This window comes from Meleagris gallopavo, chromosome 1 (genome assembly GCF_000146605.3).
Source record: "Meleagris gallopavo isolate NT-WF06-2002-E0010 breed Aviagen turkey brand Nicholas breeding stock chromosome 1, Turkey_5.1, whole genome shotgun sequence".
NCBI lineage: Eukaryota > Metazoa > Chordata > Aves > Galliformes > Phasianidae > Meleagris > Meleagris gallopavo.
This window is the reverse complement of record NC_015011.2, coordinates 105906375-105930030: the sequence shown is the minus strand read 5'-3', so window position 1 is coordinate 105930030 and position 23656 is coordinate 105906375. Positions and strand designations below refer to the sequence as shown.

Here is a 23656-nt window from a genome sequence, read left to right as displayed (position 1 = left end):
CTACAAACATTAATTGTTATTAAGCAGGTTTTTCTGACTGTCCTTGATACTGTAGAAAGTTAGTACTATAAATAAATTCTAACTGTATGTTTAAAATCTATTAACATAGTCCCAAATGAGGGACTTCACTACTTCAGAAATAAATGAGAACAGAAATTTTCCTAGCATTATGTTCAGGCTATTCTGATCTTGGTAATGGTCAGACCTAGTCACAAGAACACAAAAGACACAAAACCTGACTGCAGTTGCACTTGGTTTTAAGCAACAGGACCACTGTACAGACCCTCCATGAGAGCCTGTAGGTAGTACTGAAGTGTAATTTCATCATCTTGAAGATCTTTGGAGCTTTTCCTTGGCTCTTTTTCTTTTGGTGGTAGAGAGCAGGGAAGAAGTCAATTTCTGCATCTGTTCTCAGATAAGAAACAGAGATCACAAGTAAAATTGCTTTGTTATAGACATCAGAGTCTTTATTTTCTTTCTCTTTGGTTTGTTTAGCCCTTTCTTGTTTTCTATCTGGACTGAAGTGATTGCTAATTATTTCAAGAGGTCGGGGATTAGTCATAAGCCACTAGCAATTTGTTCTGTGAAAGACGTAACATTTTATACACCTGAGACCAACAGGACCCCTGATCATATCATGTATCATGAAAAGCTAATGTAACCATTTATTTTCACGCATCTGGTATCTTGCTTGACGTCACAAAAATATTGCGGATCTATTGAGGGAGCTGAAGAAACGTGTCCTGAATTAGTAATTGTGTTGCTATTGCACTGAGAGCTTACTGTGGTAAATCTGGTGAGGAATGCTGCCTCTTAAATGATATCTTTCTTCAAGTGATGGTAAAAATGAATGTAGCCATGTAAAATAATCCAGTGGTCCATCCTTGGCTTGAGCAGTTATATAAAAACGTTACTAGTCACTGGGAATGTTAGCTGCAGTCTTGTTGTTACTTCCATTTAGTTACAGATTACAAACTTGACAGTTCCACCTTAGAATGCAAATTGGTCAGTCCCATCAATGATTATCACTCTTTATCAGTGATGTTGCATCCTACAGCTTGAAGATATTCTGCCTTATTCTGAATATTCAACTGCCAGAGCTGTTGGCAGGTCAGAAAACTGAAAGTGACTGTGTGTGGTCTGAATAACTAATATAAAAATGTGATTCATTCAAAGAGTGGGTGAGATGCCACTGCACCTGTGATACAGCCTTCTCATGCATGTGGTCTGAAGGCAGATGCACTGGAACAGTGCAAGTTGCAATGTGAACGGTGAATTGCAGTGTGAATTGCACGTGCAAAGCAGGTGTGTTAGTGGGGATCATATGTATTCCTCTGGAACTGCCAAAGTTGGCTGCAGAGAGTGAACTAGGTGTTTCAGCAAGCCCTGTCCTTGCCAAGACATTGTTTAAAGAGGTTACTTTCCTGACCTCACATGCTAAACCCCAAACATCAAAGCTGAGCTTTGTATTAGTAAACCCAAAAAGTTCTCAAGATTCTGTAGTTGGAGGTTAGTACTGTACAATGTTTGCTGAAATGGTTATATATTATTTTGTTCCATAACTACACTGTGATTTTATCCAACTTATTAGCAGATTGTAGAATCATAGAATCACCAAGGTTGGAAAAGAACTCTCAGATCATCCAGTCCAACCGTCCACCTATCACCAATATTTCCCACTAAACTATGTCCCTTAGTACAACATCTGAATGTTTCTTGAACACCTCCAGGGACGGTTAGTCATCCATGGCTTGCTTCAAAATATTGCTAATGTTTATGCTGTCATTTTCCTTTTATGAATTCCAAAGTGAATGTGATGAGTTTTCAGATACTTACAGTTTATTGCATACTAGAGTTTTGAAGAACCATGAGATATGTCATTGTAAGAGGAGTTAATGTCAGTGCCAAAATCTCCTTATTTTATGATTCAACTTCTCATATTATCACTCCACCTATTTAATCTCCAGAGAAACAGAGGGAGGATTATTGCTGGTGTTCAACACTGTGGGTCCTTTGGTTTGTTCTTATTTCTGCTACAAGCTTACTGGGTGACCCCAGAGCAGTGATTAAGAATAGGTGATACTTAATGAACTGTAACTTTTTATTTTGTTTCCTTCATGTTCAGTTCTGAAGACATAATTACCAGTTTCCTCATGAGTTTTTCTGAACTGATCATCTGTGGCATCAGTGTACTTCAGAACTGAGTCCCTTTTCAAAACCCACCTGGGTGTTTTAGGATCTCTTTGGAAAATACCAGCTGTGGCACAAACTAAACCTTTATCTACATATTTTTTGTTTTCAATTTCAGAAGATTATAGCTTGATTTTTTTTTTTTTTCCAGTTTACTTGCTTTTGTAAAGCATTTATATGCACAAAACACAGCTCCTATTGAAATAAATTTGCTTCTCCAAGTTCTTTGTCTTTCTTAAACAAGTCCCATTATCCAGACTGGTTATCCACTGGGAAAGACGGACTGAAGTCATTTAATTATCATCATCTCAGAATCTATGACAAAGGTAGATACAGAATTTGGCTCTACTGGGCAACGCTTTTCTGTATTATAGTATTGTATAAAAGTGGCCATTCTTGTCTGCTATCCTCTGCCTCATTTACACCCATTTTCCAAATTTTCTAGTATATAGAGCATCCTCTTTCTGTCTTGAATGAGATTTCATCAAAAGCACCATTCAAATAAGGATATGCAACAGCATGAGCATGTAATTAAATACAAGAGGACCCATTCTGTAGAGTATTTTGAGATATTTATAACTATACAAATGAAAGCAAATTCTTGAGGATATTCTTTAGAAATCACTGTAAGATCTCAGATAGAACAAAGTTTCACGACAAACTTCGGAATGAAATCCTGACTGCCAGAGAACCAGAATTTTGCTCTGCACCTGGCAGGCTTTCAGGAGGCCAAAAGCTTGAAGCTGGGCCTATCATCTCTGTATTATTTGACCTTTAGGCAGGTACTTTTTTGCACTGTTGATCAGAGGAATCAATTCAAGACTACATTAAATCTGCTGCAGCATTTTTAGGAAGATCTGATATTCTTGACCACATGGGCACATACCCTAGAGGCCTGCAGTTGCCAAATGACTAGGCCAGAAATATGTGGCATGCCATTCTCTCCATCCCTTGCCTGTCTCTGGATCTGGATCTTGGAAGCTAGCAATCCTGCAAGATAACTGATGGAAATTTGACTGAATATGTTGGCAGGAAAATAAGCAGGTTTCTGCTTGGCAGACGCAGCAATGTTGGAACTGTGCCTGAGTCCTAAAGGAGTATTTTGGAAATCAAGCCATCTTGGCATTTATTTTTTTCATTTAGACAAATGAATTGGCCAGCTCTGATTTCTGACAACAGTGTTGAAATCTACCCACACTGTAATGCATATATAAATTGGTGAGGCTATGGCTCTACTTTCACACTGAATTTCTGATATTTCATACCTGTCAGGTGCTTGTCTTTGCACCTGTAATCACCTTTCAGTATGTTTTACTTTGGCCTGTGTTAAATGCAGTTTCCTTTTAGCTTCTTTGTAGACTAAACTGAGCACCCTCTTCTTCTCCTTCTGTAAATGGTAACAGCATTTACTGACATCCTTAAAAGTACTCATCAAGACTAGCCTTGCTAAGGATACATCACGGGTCCTTGCCAAGAACAATTATTCTTAGTAGCACTAATTTCTCTGTCCTTATTTCACCCAGCTCTAGTGGTTTGCCAGTGAAGTCCTTATACATCTGCTGACAGCAGAAGACTATTGCAGGCTGATATCCTCCATATAGGAAAAGAATATTCTGTAGAAGAAATGGGCTTTTGTGTTCATCTCTCCTAAGTATGATCTGTCTCCAGCTCATCTTAATCCTGACTCTTCTGCTCTGGATTCCAATACCAGTCTGCCCTCCACATCTCTCATCTCAGCCTTCATTTTCCTACTGCCTTGTTCTCATGACTCAGAAGTGGTCTTTCCCTTCAGAGCTCCCTGCATTCCTCTCAGCCAGCGGTTAGACTCCCTACTTTCTGCCAGTCTTCATTTTCTCTATCCCCACTGGCTTCTAGTCTCTCTCTCCTTTGTGTGGTCTTCACTCATTGACAATTCTCTATCCCACCAGACTGCTTTTTTGTTCCAACCTCACATTCCCAGCCATTTTCCAACTTCAGTTTACCAGCCTTCATGATCTCTTGAATCCCATTGCAAGCCTGATCCCAACTTTTGACTTTCTTCTGCTTCTCCTAAGTCCAATTCTGCAAGCCCCTTTTCTTATCCTGGGCTATGTTTTGAGTTTCTGCTCCATTACTTGCTGCTGTTGTCTGCATGCCCACTAAGAGAGGCTGGTTTTCCTTTCTGTTTTCTTAGCCCCACGATCTCCCCTATTCCTCTGTACATTCAAATTTGGGCACTCTTTTGATAACTTTCCATAGGAACAGCAAGAGCATCTGATGCTTGTGTCTTCACCTGCTGAACATGAAGGCTGTGGTGGGACTACTCAGATTCTCACAATGGCTTTTTAGTTTTTTGTTTTTTTTCTTTTAAGGTAGGATGAAAATGCACTATGTCCTTATATTTCAACTCACTCTGCCTATTCTCGGAAGTGACCAGACAGTTGTAGCTGCAACCTTCCAGCTGAAATGACTCAGCCTGAGGCAGACACCTGGCCTGGAAAAGTGCTATCCAAACAAAAGTCAAATTGCAAGCAAATAAAAGTAGTCTTAAAATGGGAAGTGTTGTCAGACAAAATAAGAGGTTATATTACACACCCCATCTGTAAGTTTCATATTTCCACTGAAAAACAATCCTTCTAGTGGCAAGATGGTAAAATAATAATAGCAACATAAATTCTACAATTCTACAGCATTTATTGGATCTGGAAACCTTTTAAAAGCAGAAGTGAGTCATTATCTTTTTTTTATTATTTTATTTTTAATATAATTTATAGTTTTCTCAGCTATAGTAAAAGTCATCAGTATTAAGTGATGATTTTCTTTTCATCTGTCTCATGAGACACTCTTCTCATATAAACAGCCCGCTGCTATTCACACTTGTCAGACATAAATTAATTGATAAAGAAGACCCTGTGAAGAAGGATGCAACATCAAAAAAAAGCATGGTGCTCAAGTGTTGTTTATGATCTTGCAGAGTTTATGGTATGCCATTGATTTAGAAAGTATCTTCTTATCTGATGGTGAAGTGATAGCACTTCACCTGTTGTGAACTGCAAGAAATTGTATCAGCCTGTTTCTTTTTAGAAAACATACAAACCTAACAGAGGCTATTTCTAAAAAAAACTTAATTTTTGAATAGATTCTTTACATTTTTCCCAGGAAGTGTCCATCTTTTCCTAATATGTAAAATGTTATTGGTGGATTTGAACTGTAGATCAGTTCTAAGTGGGCTCTTCTGAGTACTGAAAACTGCAGACACAGGAGGGGAAAATCTCCAAGGGGGAGTCCTTCATTGCTCCTTTGGACCATGGTGCATACTGTCATCAAACAATCTGCTGATTTCTTTATGCTTCATGCAATCTACAGTGTGGAATAGATGAAGTGTGAATTCAGCTTTGTGCATATATGTAAGATAAAACTTCTCATGCATTATTGATTGAATGTTGCCAGTGGTTTGAATGAAGAAAACTTCTGGTTTTGAGGTCCTTCAGTCACTTCTTTCATTATATCACTTCCTGCATTTCTTTCTTTCCAGTGCAATACCTTTTTGAATCCCTCCAAGCTTGTACATCCTTCAGGATGAAATAATCAGATCTTCCAAAGTAACTGGAATTGTCATATGCAGAAATCAGAAAAGTGCTGTGTGATGAGAATGGGTGTCCAGTCACACAAAAGATGCTGCAAAATCCACTTAAAAGTCCTCCTCAGAAAACAGTATGGAATGAGACTTAATACTTGAATAAGAGTTCATGAGTTACCTGTGTATTTAAACTTGGGTTTTTCCAAAGCTAACACTCTTCTGTCTTACAATGCAGCTGTCTTTAGTTTCAGTTTAGAAAAAGCCATGCTCTTGCTCTTTTTGCATTCAGTTATATCTGAAATACTTATATATACATTTGTTAGAATTGTTCTTAAAATGCTAATCACTTTAGTTCAAGTTGGTTTGTGTAGTGATGTGTATAAGTCCAGATAGTAAGTGTGTATAGAAATATGCTGCCCTAATTTGATATCAGTTCACAGTACCAAAGATGCACGGAAAAGAGGACACCAACACTGTGGTAACAGAAGGGTGATGTAAAATCAGCTCCTTGTGTGCAATCATAGAATACTGGTGAAGGAGAAGTATGAAGCCAGTCAAACTACTTATATTATAATAATATATAATAATTTTCAAAGTACAAAGTTGAAGTCCTCTCTCTTTCAAATCTGGAACTTTTGGCTCCAGTGATTTAGTTGTATTCAGCTTTTCACAGTGTTATCTGAGGACAGAGATCACTTGAGATTGCACAGGGCCTAAATAAGAGCAATAGCTCAGGACAAAGTTCTAAAAGCATATGAAAAATAGTAACTGGGTAAGTGCTTCTAGATAATGCCCAGCCTGCAAGATGGGCTTTTTATCACAGGGCACTTTAACAATGAATGTAACAGCATGTTGTGTGTACTCTTGCATTTACCCTATTGCCACAACAAAAATGTTTCCTCTTTAAAAAATGCATAAGCAAATGTATCCCCTTGGGCAGAGAACATACTACCTTCATCCTAGGCTTACAGGGTGTGATCCCTTCCCCTCACAATAGAGGCTAAAATGGGGTGATCTGATAGATAGGTGAAGCACTCTTGGCTTCTGCATAGCATTTTAACTGATCTCTTATTTTGAGGGAGCTCTCAGGACAGTATTGTATTGCAAAGAGGAGAAGTGGGGACTGAGGGGACTGTGATACTGTTGTAGTAAGATTTTGAAGAACTTTGGATATTGGGTCAGTTTTGGTAACTAATGAACCTACAAGTACATGGAAACATTGTGAACGGCAGAGACATTACAGATAGTGATTTGGTTCTTTTATTTCCAATGCATACATTTAGGCCTGTAGAACATAAAATTATTGGCTCTTATCAAGAGAGGATGCACTAGCAGTCAACGAGGGAACACACTATGTGTCTCAGATCAGTGAATGCCATTGACAGTTCAGTGAATGACGTGCCCTACTGATAAAGCCCAATAAATAAAAGAGAGAAGCAGAAGAATCCCACAAAGGATGGAGATGTTTAGATGAAAGAGTCAGTGGCTGGCTAAATCATGACAAGGATCTGTGCAAATACAAAGCAGTTTTGGCTTTTGCAGTCCTAGTGCATGAAATCTTGGTTTACATGGCTTCTTTGAGATCTTCTATGACTGCTCTGAAAGTAATCCTTCCTTTTTTATGATATTGGCCTACAGTGTCAGAGGCGGATGTTAGTGGGATGGCAGTAAAGGCTGAACCTTCCCATCAGTATTCCATTACATTTTGTTATTGTGTGACTGATGGCAGCAGAAGGGCAGTCTGACACAATGGCATGTGAAGTGAATACTGTGTACGAAGCAAAGATGTGTCAGAAAGCATGCAGAAAAAATGACACCCATTGACATTCACTGACACCTGCTGAATGTTTATGGAGACCAAACAGTGGATGTGAGCGCAGTGAGGTGGTGGGTGATGCATTTCAGCAGTGGCAAAAGTGACAGTAGGTCTCCTCTGCTGATGCAGATTGTTGTGAGTGTGGCATGCAGGCTCTTGTTCATCACTGGTGAAAATGCACAGCTAATTGTGCTGACTGTGCCGACAAATAGTGTTTTGAGGCTGAGAATTTACTCTATCAGAGAGTGTTATTGTGCTCTTTGTATGTGTTGTAGTTTCCATGGAAATAAATCAGAGGTATTACGTTCAGAGTGACCTATGTAGTTTGTAGCTATTTCTTTGCATCAGCCAATGTTGTGTGTATTCATTGCTGAAGTTATGTCATAGTGTGGGCACAGCTCCTCCAACAGTGTTATTGCATGAAAATCCATTAGAGAGCAGTTTCTGGTGATAAACAGGAGAACAACTTTTATTTTACTGTGGAGAGCCACAAGAGAGCAATGGTGTGTTCACAAGACTGCTGCAGGAGACAAAGCATCAGCAGGATGTTCTGTTTTAGTGAATCATCTGAGCAGTTTCTTCCAACATAACTCCCACAAAACAGAGGGCAAGAAATTAAGGATGTTCCTCTGCTAATGGAGAGCATCATGGAAGCCTTCTTTTACAATGATCTCCCAGAGGCACAGGAGATGTTGCTAGGGCACAAAAATATTATTTAAATCTTATGCATTAACAGTAATGAGACTGGCCCATAATCCTCTTTTTAAATAGACACTTAATTCAAGCACTTATCAATAAAGCATCCCCAAGCCATTGCACTTAATTGCATAGAGCACAGATTGTCTTTTGACTGTTGTGAGTAAAGGAAGAAACATCCCTTTCAAATACACAACACACATGCACATAAAAGCCTTTCTGTACATGGGTAATATGTAACATGTTATATGAAGTAAAATAATTTAGCAATCAAAATCGAATAGAAACTCTGAAATATGGTGAAACAAAAGCTACACACAGAAAAGGAAAATACTATGATACACCTTAAAGTATTTAAAATACATTTTAATATATCTGTCCTATGGTAACTTTTCTCTAAGATTTGAAGTACTGTACATCCATCCTGCTTTTTTGTGCTTTTTATCAATGATATGATTTTATTTTACCAAAAATTCTCAAAATATGCTGGTTATTTAAGCCAGATATTTTCTATTGTTTATGTCAGCTTTTTTACTTCAGAAATACATATGGCAACTTTTGATTTAAATGATTTCAGATTTGTTTTGTTCTATTTCTATGCTTTTAATAAGTGATTTTTGGTGATTTTTCCCATCTTCAAATTAGCAAGAAGACCTGTGTTAGGTCTTCCTGCTAGAAACTGCTATTATCAACCCAAAACGATAAATACTGTAGCTGAAAAGCATTATTCCATACTTTGAAGTTACCCCTTGACTATTTTCTTTTTTAAAGTACTGATTTTAAATTACACACTGCTTTTCAAAATAACCTTGTCAGGAGTGCAAGCTGCTGCAGGTTGAATATACATTATATCTTACGAGGCAGAAATAAATGTTGGTGTCCTCAGTATCTTAAAAACTTGGGCAGAGGGAAAATGCGCTGCCTATAAATATTTTAGGCAATATATGAAATGCTCTGCAGGCTGTTGCTTGAATTTTAGAGTCAGTAAGTGTAACCTTGCCAATCAATATTTTGTGGAAAAAAATACTTCAATGTGGCTTAATGATCTTGCTCTTGGTTTTCTTCACTGGGGAGCTGGAGGGTCAAGATGCATTGAACAATCCCTGAGAAGTACGTTATCTTACTCCTGGTATATTTTTGTCTATGAAAGATAAGTTCAAATCTGTTACATGCTCAGCAGAAAATATTGAAGCAATTTGCTACTCTGTTCTGAATTTTAGCTTATCTTTGGTAATGACGCCTAGAGAGAAGAATTTAAGGAAACGTGCAGCAGAGATGTGCTGGCTAATATAGTCAGTGCAGGAGGTGCATTTAGCAGATAGCTTCACTTAGCAAGGGAAAATGTGTCAAAACCTCCTGACAGTCCAGTACTAAAAATTCCTACTTACATTGTAAGCTCAGCGCTGTCCCTCCGCTCCCTGTGAGGAGCTGCAGCCGCCATCAGGCCTCCCCTCAGCTCCTCTGCTCTGGGCTGCGCACAGCGAGGGGCCTCAGCTGCTCCTCACACACCTTGCCCTCAGAGCCTTCGCCATCTTTGGCTGCTCTCCTTTAGACACTCTAACAGTTTTATGTCCTTCTTGTTACAGTGGTGTGCAAAATGATCTGTCAATGACTCAATGATCTGTCACGTGAATGTCCTAGATGCACTAAAGCAATTAGAAGAAGCAGGCAGACATTTTGTCTCTCTGTGAAACAGTAGGTCCCAAGAGAGAAAGAAAGAAGTGACAGAAGACCTATAAGAAGAAGCTGTTACACTCTGCATCTATATATCTGAAGCCTGATTTAACCTCTTTGTGACAGACATGCACTGCCATAACATCTCCTCTTCAAATGGCATCGTGGCTTATTCTGGAAACAGCAGAGTTAACATCGTCTTGCACTCTTACACTCACATACACCAGTGTATATCACTGAACAATGCCTTTGCTGTTCAGGGGGCTTAGTATCACTTTTTTCATGAATGGAAGAGCAGCCAGCAGGTGCGATGAGAAAAGTAACTGTGTCAAACTACTATAATAATGGTTACAAATATCAGTCCCTGCCATCCAGATGTAGGACACTGGCAGAGGAGTAAAAATGCTAAGAAAGTGAATGAGGTGACATACATTGCAACCAGTTTTGAGAGCTTTCCTGCTTCTTCCCTACTTCAGTTTCTGGAAGAAAAAAGGTTTCATTTTGCTAAAGGGCGGTAGGACAAAAGAAGCACAAAGTAGATAAAGCCACCAGCTCTATTTTCTTCTGAAGCTAGCTAATATACAGTAGTACAGATGTTTCTCTGTGGATGTCCTTTGAACTTTTCTGTTAAAGATGTTCAAGTGTAAAGATGTACAAGTGTATAAGGACTGTATACAAGTAATCTCTCAGTCTAGAACAGGAATTGCACTCCTATTTCTAAGATATATCACTTCTAAGAGCCTTCTCTTTTAATAAATGAGTATCTGAGTATTGACTGCAAAGCTGGTTTTATAGTTCCCTCAGGAGAGACTGATGGAAAGCTGTCAGATCAATCAATGCCCTAGTTGTTAGAGTGCTCCCCTGAGATTGGGAGAAGGTTCAGACACCCACGGCTGGTTGTGTATTTGATTCCCAATATACATGACTTTTGGCAAATATTTCAAACAGCTGGGAGAAAGCAGGGCATCTCCATTACTTCCTGTTTTGTTTATTAAATCCAACTCACTGCTTTATTTGTTCTTACTGAAAGTAACTGAAAACAAAATATTTTTATTAAAGATAAATTATTTCCTACGATGGAAAATAAAGGGGTGCCTATTTTATGTTATTTTGTTTTTTTTTTTCAACCACAGAATAATGAGGAAAAAAAGTGAAAAACATCGTCAAGCAAAATACACTTAACAGTATTAAATAACAACTTGAAAGCTTATACCTTGAACTTTCCCTAGAAATCATTTTTAATTAAAGTTTACTGTTGTATCAATACTATTTGTACCTTTTACTGCATAACTTCACACAGTCTTATTAAAAATTGTGCCTTGAAACAGAAAGAAAATAAGTTCCAGGAAGAGTTTTAGAATCTTACACACCCTTTCATCACATTTCATAGGCAAACTGGAAATTCTTCTAGATCTATTCTGTGACCCTAAGCAAAGCCCTTTCCCCAGACTGTGAAAACCGGTGAGCTCATCCTGAACTACCTTAGGCAACCCCACATCTGCAGAGTCATGACCTGTCAGTGGGATTTTTTTGAGGAAGGACTGATTGCTCTCACAGAATTCTGCCAATGGTGATCTTTTGTCTCTAGAAGCCAGGATCTCACTGCTTCTCATTTCTGATTAATGCTTTGGTAGCCAAGAAAAAGCCTATTTCAAAAAGGTGTCTGCAACAGATGTAATTTTTATTAAACAGTGCCCTATGGCTATTGATGATATTGCTATCACATACTCAATTTTGCACACACTAAATATCAGTTCCATTACAGCATTTTCAAAAGTGAGATCGTACCTGCAACAGCTGCTTTCTTCTCTTTTGTTTCAGTTCCTCCTTTTATCCAGCCTTTCGAGTTCCCGAGGTTCTCCATTGGGCAGCGGGTCTTCATTCCCTGTGTGGTTGTCTCTGGAGATCTGCCCATCACCATCACCTGGCAAAAGGACGGCAGGCCCATCCCAGCCAGCCTTGGGGTGACCATTGACAACATTGACTTCACGAGCTCCTTACGGATTTCTAATCTTTCGCTGATGCACAATGGGAATTATACCTGTATAGCTAGAAATGATGCGGCAGCTGTGGAGCACCAAAGCCAATTAATTGTGAGAGGTAAGTAGACATAATTAGTTTGAAGGGTGCCAATTAAGCGGATTTCATCAGTATTTTGTAATGACATCTGTTTGATGGGAAGTATAAAACAGGAAAATATGGTAATCCTTCTTATCATAAAAGAGAGCACACAGAGAGGTGAAGCACAGAAACAAAAAAAGACTTTTCTATCTAAAAGTAGTGAGTCTTGAAATTAATCAACAACCCTGAATTGCAGAGTGTGAACAGGGTAGCCACAGCACTGACTTTCCAAACAACTTTGAGGAGTAAGCCCACTCCTTGGGATCAGGTGTTTCAAAAGATATCAGATTAATCTTTGTTATTTTTCTAGGCTGATTATCCTCATTTTTGATTTAGAACTACTCCTCATATTACATTACCTCACTATAAAAGCAAAGCATTTATATTGACGTTCTTTTTCTTGTTTGTGTTTATTACTCAAATAACATGATCCATTTGCTCTTGCTCGTTTCACAACATTTTTCCTTGAAATAAATGTGAATATAGAACTTCTGTAAGTAAATATTTTATGTGAAGATCTTTTAGAGAAATACTTCCCACATCTTATGCCTTTCAAGTCATACTTCGGCCAAGTTCCCTAGAGAGTATAACTTTTGATATATTTTAAAACTTAGTGTGCAAAACTTAGTATGCACACAGTAAAATAAATAAATAAATAAATAAATAAATGAATAAAAATCCCTATTTCTTTTTCTTTCTGAAAGCTTTGAAAGCTATACAAACTGTTTTTAATTTTTCACTTTTTAATAAAGTTATTACTCTCTTCTCCCGCCATCATCTCCTTGCCACCAAGCCATTAGACTCCTCAAGGTAAAGAGGCATACACAGTACTGTAAGTGCCCCTGGTTATTTCTGCCTGTTGAAGATCACGACATCTTATAAGTTTACCAACATATTTCTGGCAGTGGTGGTGATGGAAGGTAGCTTTTCACCACGTGTTTACCCAGGAAAAGCTTTCTGGAGTAGAAGTCCTGGAGTTTACAAGGGCTACTCAATTTCCCCCCTCTTGCTTATCTTTCCACCCCAGCTAGTGCTCTGCGGCAACCTTCTTTAAGCCCTTCTCTCTGTGTCAATTTAAATGGTAATGGCTTAATCAGTTTTACTTATACATCTGGGATAATAATTCCCACTCAGAGGGGAAGAGGGAAATATAATATGACATTTGACCTGAATTTTCTGCCAGAACCGTGGACTGACCTCTTTCCCTCAGTATTGAACTGCTTCAGCTCTCTCGTTCCACAGAGGTCAGAATATAGACATTAGAGGGCTAATTGTAATCACTACTAGTCCCCATCCAACCAAAACTGTACATATCTCAGTAAATAGTTGATTTCCTTCTGTATTTCTCCTCCAAGTTTTCTGATCCCTCTTCATCTTTTTGTTCTTAGGTACAATATAAAGGAAATACAGTATTTTTTTATTATTAAAAAGAACTAAGCAACAGTAAGAAGATTTAAAAATACCTAGACAGCAAGGGTGGATTTTTCCTGCCTTAACTATCAGAGTAGGTGACTAGCTTCCGCAGATTTTCCTTACAGAGCATCATGTATTAGATGGAAGACAGTGAGAGAAATAAAGTGAGGGTAGAAGGCTGTTGAGCAGATCTGCCACCCTGGATTAAGAAGCAATCAGAGCAATCTCAGTTCTCTCTGCCATGGGTTTCTTGTTGAGGAGCTGGAAATAAGTCTTAGCTACATGTTCTGGGCATGGGTCTTCCAGTACTTCTCCTTTCCAACAAGTTACTGGCGAATTTCAGACACATTTGAACAGGGGAAGATGCCTCCAGTTGAGCTGAAAGTATAAAATCTTAATGTAAAGATTGGAAATATCTTTGCTGAGTGTGATGCAGTGTACTACCAAACAGCTGATAATAATGAGCTCCAGAGAACAGCAAGCTCATGTGAGCTCCTTTGCAAACCAGAAATGCAATATTTTCTAAAAGTTGTTGAAATAGACAATGGGAGAAGCTTCCCTCTTTACTGCATCTAGGGAGTACAAGTAGGAACTGCAGGTGAGTGGAAGTAGAGCTTTCATTCTCGTAATTTTGAGCTGCACTGGATTCCAACCTGCAATTCCTCTTGGAAGTTAATAAAGAATTTACAAGCTAGATGAGCAAGCTAGAAAGGTTTCTCAAAAACTCATACATCATTATTATTTTATTTATTCTCGCACTCCTGGTTTGCTAGGCATGCTATTAACAAAAAGGAAAGAATAGGATTCTGTCATGAAAGCCATCCATGGAAAGCAGGAAAACATCTTCCCTGTCAAATACTTACCATGCAGGATTAATTAAGGCTTTACTCATTATGACTGTCTTCTAAAGAGTGGTTAAAGAAATATATACACTTTGTCACATTTTTCACTTCTGTAGAGTTTCTGAAAATGAGAATGAAAAAATTATGAAATAAAAAGCAGTGAAAAATCTTTTAGTTGGAAACTGAAAAGAAAGATCTCATAAATGTATTATAATTGCGCAGGTGCTGCAAGAACAGAGGATTCAGTGATAGCAGTGGGTGCAAAAACCATGATGTTAAAATTTCTGTTAATGAATAGATCATAAATTAAAATTGAGATAAGGTCTTTAAATATCTAATAATGCCCCTTAATACATTTAGTACATTAAGTATAAATGTGTTTTCATTTTGTACATGCCAGGAATATTGAATATCATTATGTAGTTAAGCACCAAATGAGCAGTCCATGAGCCTTGAATATAGAAAGTATCAGTCTGCTTTCTGAATGTGGTGAGATGCAGCAAATGCAGCAATGGAAAAAAAGCAAGGAAAAGATTCATAGTTGCAGCTAGTATCAGAATTCCTTTACTTTCTCTGCTGCAGCTTTGCAGGTTACTCTTGGATGATTTTCTTTCTATGTAATGTTTTCATTAGACAAACCTGATCAATGCAAACCACTAGGCTTTTTTTTTTTTTTTTCTTTAACTGCATAGCAAATAGTTTCTCTAAACCAGCTAAATTGACCCCTCAGGTCCAATGACCAAATTTAATAACTGTTCATTTTTGCTAAAGTACAGTGTTTAATGATCTCATTCATTAATACATCAGTGGTTGCTTTGGCTAATTAAAATTCTTCCATCATTTTGACAGCATGATTTAAATGTAAAGTACAAATATTCCCTGTAAAAATGAAGCATTGTATTCTAGGTAAATGTCATAGATTATTTCTTTACTTATTTCAGTAGCCCACTGCAGGAGCTTATGTTAGGAGCCCTTCAGGATTGTACCCATCTGTGCTTGGGAGCCAAACACACTTCCAGGGATTGGAAGTCTATGAAAGAGAGTTTGAGTTTGTCATCTGATCTCTGCCATAAAGACTAGTCATAAAAAATTTTTGGATTTACATGAAGAAAAAAAAAATAGGAAATGTCAGCATACACAAATTAATTTAGTAGCTAGTAATGTCCATTCTTTCAAACTGAAATGACATTAGTAAGTGGTGTCTTCTTAACGTACCAACTCATATTTTCTCATCTTGTCAGGATTGTTTCAAACAAGTAGATAATTTAAACATTTTCCTTTCTTTAATATGACAGTGTGGCATTTATGTTATTTTCAATATCCTATTGTAATTTTTCTCATCCTTTGTTTTCCCAGTGTGGGAGCTTGAGTCTGCTAATCATAATGTTGATAGAAAACACGTTTTTTAGGTCCTTTGAGTTCAGCTATTGAATAGTTTACATTTGCCAACTTATTGCTCTTACACTACATGATTCAACAGCTCGTTTTTCATCACAGATCCATGGGCTGTATTAAATGTGAGAATCCTAACAGAAACTCACTGTTAAAGCAATTTCAAATGCTCTCTTTATGGGCTCAAGAGACTGGGGTGGTGAAACAAAGGTGATAGTAAAAGTAGAACTCTTCAGTCATATTCATAAGCTATTTCAGGTTTTTTTCATTTATAAATGGGTAGAGGAGGCTCACACTTATGACAAGAGAGAGAAGAAATCTAATTGCTTTATTTCTCCATTAACTCTACTTAAGCACATCAGACAAATGAACTTGGTAAAGTTCTTAATAAAGAAGTCTTCTTTAAGGGCTAATTAATTCCTTAAAGATAAAGAAATAGTGAATGTTGCTTTATAATCTGATGCTAAGTATCAAAATCTTTACCAAGTAGTAAACTACTTCATCTTCCAAAATATGATAGCACATAGCACCGAAGAAATTATTCATTTGAAATAAAATTTAGAAAGTAACTATCAAAGGGGAAGAAAATACAAAGATCTCCTTTTACTTCTTATTTCTATATGCAGAAAAATCCTGTGGTTTTACCTAGATGGAAATAATTGAAAGGTCATTGAATGAGTAATGTGTTTTGCTGCAGCATCATTTATGATTTTTATTGGCAACATTAAAACTAAGGGTCAAGTATATACATGTTCTCAAAATCACAACAGCAGTTCAACTTCTGTAAGTAGTCCTAAAGTACTACCTAAAGGAAGACTGAAATTTCATTGAATGTGGAAATTGATGCTGTTACCAGTTGAAGGCACAGTTTTTGCCTAGGTTCATACATACTCTGTTTATGGAGCACTACAGGGAAACAGTATGACTGTTGATCATACACCTAGTTCTGAAGCTTATATGGCAAAATTCAATTTCCATAGTTACCTTTCTGATATCACATTCTGTATTAAAAATAATGGCTACAATTAATGATACTAAGAATGTGAGAGCAAAATCTTATGTTATATATATATATAAAACAATATCTGTGAAATCATCTTAAAAACCCAGGTCAGAGCTTATCATCATTGAAGGTGAACGCAACATATATATCTGCAGTCCATGGGTGTGTTGAAGATGTGCAAAGCTGCATTTCCATATAAATGATTGAGTACCATTTATCCTTGTCATCTATCCATTTTTCTCAATACATGCAAAAAAGGATTAGATAAATGCATTATGGAAACAGATAATTTTAATGCAAATAGTTTTTTAAGGTCTGATTTCCTTTATTACATAATGTGATTAATACACAATCTTTCTTAACTTTTTGAGAACTCAGAATTCTGCTTGTGCCCAGCCATTTAATATACTAATCAAATTATTTCCTGAAAAAAATAACGGTACATGTCATCAATGTCATCCAGAGTAGATGAGGAATATAAATAAGTAGTTTTTAAATGAGAGGGAAATAAAAAATTTACAAAAATTTTGTATTATAGGAGAGAATTTTAAAACAATACTATGCAGTTCACACTTTTCAGTGATAGAAGTGTCTGGTAATTATCAGTTATCTCATTGCACTGATTTTAATAATTCACCTGTAAAACTGACAGAACTGAAGTGAATTTTGGGGGACAGAGGAAATGGATAAAAAGTCTTTCAATTTCAGAGAAAGCACATCTTTTAATTCAATTCAAATAATCTTGTGAAGTCAAATGCTTTTAGTTACATTAACAATACATGAGTGATAGTCCTCTTTCCTTTGAATAATCTCAAGAGAAGAACCTGAGTATATTGCCTTTAATTTTAATTTCTGAATATCCTTAGGCCCTTGAATTGACCCATTATTCACTACAATTCCACCTCAATTACTTTCTGTCTATTGGAATGCCACACACTTATATTCACTCCTGGGTGATGTAATGATAGGTAATTAGGTTTGCAAAATCAAGAAGGTGGTAGATAAGAGGGATATAGAATGGTTCTTCATCAGGTCTTCCATTATTGGATGCAGGAGACACACAGCAAAACTAAGTGGAGGTCTGGTTAAACCACAAAGGAAGGAATACTCCTTTTCACAGCACATGAATTTCTATTACTTTCTAGCTAAGGAAATTTATCTGTACCTACACAATATCTTCTAATCAAAGTGGTGTGGGATTTGGGTTGGTGTTTTTTGTTTTTTGGGTTTTTTTTTATGGGTTGTTTTGCTTGGGTTTTTTTTTTATGAGTTTTTTTTATTATTTGTTTTGCTTATGGTATTTGTAGATAAGCAGCTTGTAATCAATTTTTTATAAGCTAGGAATAATAATTTATTTACAGTTCTTCAGGTGAAACAAGTGATGCCTTCATACTTAGTATTAAATCAAATATATTTGTACAACTAATTATACATTTTGCCTGCTTTGGAAAATAAGTACTTAGAACTCCTTTGTGTTAGATGATAAATTGAATATAGAACAGTGAGAACTGAGCTACCAAAGTGAATGTTTTCTCAGAGTAGATAATTAAAATAGGGTTGGTGCTTGCCCAGGGCTGCTGCTGCTGAGGCTTCATCTTTGGTGCTTACCTGTCATGAATTAACACAACACATGATTTCTGTTTGTGAGGGTGGCAGCTGTTTGGAAAGCTGAAATGTTTGACAGCAATAAAAATAATAATGGTTTCCATTATGGAAAGAGGAGAAATAAGATCTCTCTTAGTACAAAGGTGGCTCTAGCCAACTGTTGTTTTTGGTTCCTTCTGTTACCTGCTAACATGTTCCAAGGAAGTGAACCTTCTTTTTGTTAGGCAGTAAGCAGCTTTTCACTGTATCTTAGGGATTCAATAAGCAAAAAGGACAGATAAAAAGGATTGTTTTCTCTCTAGAGAACTGTTCTCATCTTTGAAAAATCACTTGCAGCAATGAGGGTGGAAAGAGGAAATTTGGAGAGGAGCACTGCATTATGGAGACATGAGGAGGAAGGCTCAAGCCATTGTGAGGAGAATTCTCTGCACTTGGGGAATATCTTTAGATGCCTCCAAGTTTTGGCATTCCTATCCATACCCAACACTGACAGCTTAAGTTTCTCATTAATTAAAACTTATGACTCTAGTTTAACAAGAGATGCTCTTTGTATATAAGAGTGTTTATAACAATAATAAAAAAGTCATTTATTATAGCATTGGTGGTTTTGCTGTGCTTCACCCATATAATTTTTTTATTGTATAAGCAGTATTGTACTCATGGCCATTACAAGCTGTTTCTGGACCCTGAACAAATGTTCACTGTACTGATGATCCCTTTCTTTGCTATCTTAAATCTCCTCATGTCACATCCCCCTCCCATACTTCCTTTATTAATATCTGCCATTTCTGGGGTAATGGAAATTTGGAAAGATGGGATGGGCTAAAGCAAGAAAGGATGTCTGGGCTTTCTATTCTGCTTTCTGCATTTTCCAGACAAACTCAGCCCTGGCTGGACCTGGGAAGCTATGAAGCCATGACCATGCATGTGTCCCCAAGTGCACATGCTACAGCAGCCCTAACTGTTAGTTCAAGCAATGAACTATTAGGATTTCTCCTTATGATGATACATCTCAGCATGCTATTGTACTCAATTTGAGATGAAAAAAACCTTATCAGGCTCATTCATCTTGCTACATTTTCTCTGTACCATTCCAAGAAACCAAAAAAAAAGAACTTGTGGAATAAGAACACAAATCATTTACTGTTTACTTCAGTGCGCGTACAGCTATTTCCAGTAACTTTTCCATTTCAACTTAATCTAAAAGTGATGTGTTGAACCTTTCTATGTCTGTGTTTGGAAAGAATTCAAAAATCCTCATTTTAATATGAAATGATCTGATTGTTATTAAAAGCTGTTACATCTTTAAGGTTATTTACACTATATAATATTTTAATTCTTTTTCTAAAACCTGCCAGTTCACAGTTGTTAGGGAAAGAAAAAAAACACAGAAAACTTCAGTTGTTCTTTGACATCTGCCAGACCTCTCCATTTGTTAGAAAGTATTTCTTTTCTGCTTATGACATTTTGGTTTGTCTGTTACTCCACTTTGTAACCTCTCCTACAATGAGATTTTTATTCGCTTATTTTTATACCATATCAAAACTAGTGCTTTTGTTACCTTTGGCAAGAAATACATAATTTTTTCTGACAGTAAGTAAATAACTTCATAAAGCCAACTTACTATGTCACTGGATCATCAAAAAGCTGCTTTAAAGTTTTGTGCAAATTCTCACTGCTTCTTTTGCTTCTTCCTGCAGTGCCCCCTAGGTTTGTGGTTCAGCCAAGCGACCAGGATGGGATATATGGAAAAGCTGTAATTCTCAACTGCTCCGCAGAGGGTTATCCTGTTCCTACCATTGTCTGGAAGTACTCAAAAGGTATGTTTCTCTCTATGATCAATGGGAGCAAATTAATTCTATTTTAGTTTACTTACTGCTAAGCTACTGGTTTAAACTTCATGTAGATGAAAGCAAGTGGAGTACAATAAGGGAAGTATTTGTTTTTACAGTTCCATCATATTCCAAAACACATTGTGCTGGCCACTGTCACAGATGCAAGGCTGACCTCTACAGACTTTTAGACTGCCGCAGAGAATTCCTGAGTTTGTGGATGAGCTTTTGTGTTAGCTATGGTCTCAGTGGGAGAGCAGTGTAGTGGACGGCTGAGAGGAAAGAGATATGCCTTTAATTGAAACAACCTCAGAACAAGGTTCACAGACAGCATTTGGCTGACTTTTTTTTCCCCTTCAAAATTCGTGATAACACGGCCAATCATATCTTCTTAGCAAAGAAGAAAGGTCAGGTAGCATTAGCATAAACAGTAATTTGGTATGCACTTTACATAATGCTTTAACATTTTCTTCTCATGTAACAGAACGTTAAAATTGCCCCCACTTGACCCTAAGTAACCACAGGAAATTGACTACTGTTTAATTAAAACTTGCTGCCTGTTAGGTTTCATCCTCTGGCCTGTTGTCTTCTGGTTGGTTTTAATGAGAAAACAAACTCACCAAATTCTGTATCCCATGTATGTGAGTTAAATCTTTAATGAACTTTAAACGTGCATCAAATGAAATACAGACAATCACAAAACTAGGTGCTATAAGGAAATCCTTATGATCCATGCAATGTTTTGTTTCCTTCGCATTTAAATCTAAATTAAATATAAAGAGAAAGCACAGGGAGAGATGAATGTTCATGCTAAAATCTAGTTTTGCTTATATTCATAAATTCTGTTCTGTGGCAAGAAGGATATAGTTCAAAATCCCATTAATCATCATGTTTTAATTATGAATATAGGTCACAAAGAAATAATTCGGTTTTGTGTTGTTTATGTGTTGAAATAGAAGGCCAAGTCAAACTAGCTGAGTTATAATTAACTTTGAAGAGATAAGCTGCCCATTTTAATAAAGGAGAAAGGGACAGTGATTTGATTTTAGCGATATTCTATCATCAAGAGACTGTTTTTAATGTTTTTGATTAACAGCTCTGAAGTATTCAAATCATTGAAAGTTTTAGTTAATACTTGATGTAGGCATAGCTATCAAATTGCAGTTTCAGTTTTTGGTTAAAGTAACTCTAGGTGAAAATGTCAGTATTTTTACTGAAGGCTTTATTTTTCCTGATACATGATTTCAGTTTCAGTACTTGGTCTGTACAGTTTCCTAGGCTGTCTAGCACATCTTGCTTTAAAATGACCCTTAATATAATTAGCTTATCAGCTATGTTTGTACAAAATTCTGAAATAATCAATCAAATCGTAGCTTATTTGTATGCTCCACAATAGAGTAGAACATTCAGATCGTAGTTTATTTGTATGTTCCACACTAGAGAACAAAGGACATGTGTATGCCTGTAGGAAAGTTTGTGTCATTGGCCTTTTGTGCTGGTAAAACATGGAGAAAGAGCACTCATTCTTTTTATACTCTGGGAAATACAGGTAACTGATATGAAGTTTCTGGAGCATAACAGAGATCAGTGCAGACACTCCATAATTATCAAGAATATGTTAAGACTTAAAGAGCACAAACTGAAAAACAGGAGACTCTGTCTGAACATTAAAAAACACTGTTTATACTGTGGAGGTGACAGAGCTGCCCAGTGGGCCTTTGGAGTCTCCTTGGCGACCTTCAAAAGCCACCTGGATGTGATCCTGGGCACCCTGCTCTGGGTGTCCCTACTGGAGCTGTGTTTGGGCCACATGGCCTCCAGAGGCCCTTCCAACCTCAGCCATTCTGCAGTTCTTTGATTCATAAGCATATAAGTTCTCTTGCAGATGCATGCAGCTGCATGTGATAAGCCACTGTCATTACTCAAGATAGATTTTGGCTGTAATAGCAGAAATGTTGTATGGGAAGGGTTATAAGTCTTTGCAAATTGTTATGCAAAATGTTGCCCAGATGTAAATATCATTAGGACTAGCAGCTCTTTCCTTTCTATGGGCACCAAATTTTTACCTCAACTTTTTATGTGAAGAGATATAAGGAATATTTGTATCTATCTGCTTGGGCGTTGCAGACAGGTAGAATTAGTGAAGCACAGATGTGCCTTCCAGCTAAGTAACAGGAAAAAAAATGGCTAAGTTAAGGAAAAAAAAAGATTAAAAAGGGAAGGAAGAGGATAAGTATATGACTCAAACAGTTGAAAAATCAACAGTGACAACTATTTTTTTTTCCTGAATATATTGTCCCTTTAATACATCTAAGTTCATAGTATCAGCCTCAGAAAGCTTCAGTGGAACTGTAGAAGTCCCCAGAGCAAACTTTTTTAGGACTAGAAGAAGTTTTAGTATGCATGTGGTCTTTTTAATATTCTAAATGTTGTATTTGTGGATTGTGATAGCTTGCTATTTTTATCAAAACATTATCTGTAGTATTTATTCTATTGCCTCCTGGGCTGACTCAGCCAACTGCATATAGTAACTAATGCTGACAGATACCAACTTCATGTACAGAAAGTTGCATAGCAGAATTACATTGAAGAAGACTATTTTGTGATTTCCCTGGAAAATCCCCTCTTCTGCTGCTAATGTAGGCTGCAAAGCTCTTGTTACAAGAACTGTATCTTAATACGTATTGAATGAGTTCCTGATGCTGGTTAAACCTGAACTTGTGATGGACTTCTGAATAGTACACCAGTGCTGACAGTATGGCAGTATCCTGTTCTCTGTTCCCTAAATCACCACTGTCTTGTTTCCATGGTAAAGTAGCTCCAACACAGTCAGACAGGACTAGGATTTCAATCTCTGTTATTTGTACTGTGGTTAATACTCCAACAGTAACTAAAGAATTATCAGACACGAGGTGCAGTAACTCTGCTAACATGTAATTCTCAGCTTGTTTTTCATGGGGGAAAAGGAGTAGAATCTGCAATACTGAAAGATGAAATAGGTGTTCTTTTTATTTCTCTATCTTACCTTGTTTAAGGAAAACCATGCAGAAGTGGGAGAAAATGTTCTCTAGGAAAGGACAAAAACATGATAGTTCATCAACTGGAAAAGTAATCATCTGAAAACACAAGAGAAAACATATGTGGGCCACGTCCATGTATCTTTCTCAAACCAGCTGCCACTTCTTATTATTAATTATTTATTATTTATCTAAATTATTTATCTTAAATATAAGAATTTCGGTGCCTATCTGTATGTATACTCATTTCATAGCTTCTAAAAGGTTTCTTCAATCTTAAAGTTGTATTAACGTGGGGTTTTTTTGTTTGTTTGTTTGTTTGTCTGTTTTCCATGAAACCTAAGTTAATATAAACATCTTTGACTTCCTGTGTTTTTATGGATTTTCCATTATTGTGGTATTACCAAACATGGCACCTCATGCCTGATTAACGTTCTCCCCTCCCCTCCCTTCCTTCCTTCCTCCCTTCCCTCCTTCCTTCCTTCCTTCCTTCCTT

At 37.0% G+C, this 23656-nt stretch overlaps 1 protein-coding gene across 2 annotated transcripts in view; it reads left to right on the top strand.

The window, feature by feature from the left end:
• Positions 1-23656, top strand: part of DSCAM (DS cell adhesion molecule) — a 177763-nt gene that overhangs the window by 12745 nt on the left and 141362 nt on the right. For both annotated transcript variants that reach the window (XM_031556926.1, XM_010723842.3), the window contains 2 exons: positions 11757-12035; positions 20012-20131. In XM_031556926.1, the coding sequence (XP_031412786.1) occupies positions 11757-12035; positions 20012-20131 (399 nt within the window). The remainder of the gene's footprint in view (positions 1-11756; positions 12036-20011; positions 20132-23656) is intronic.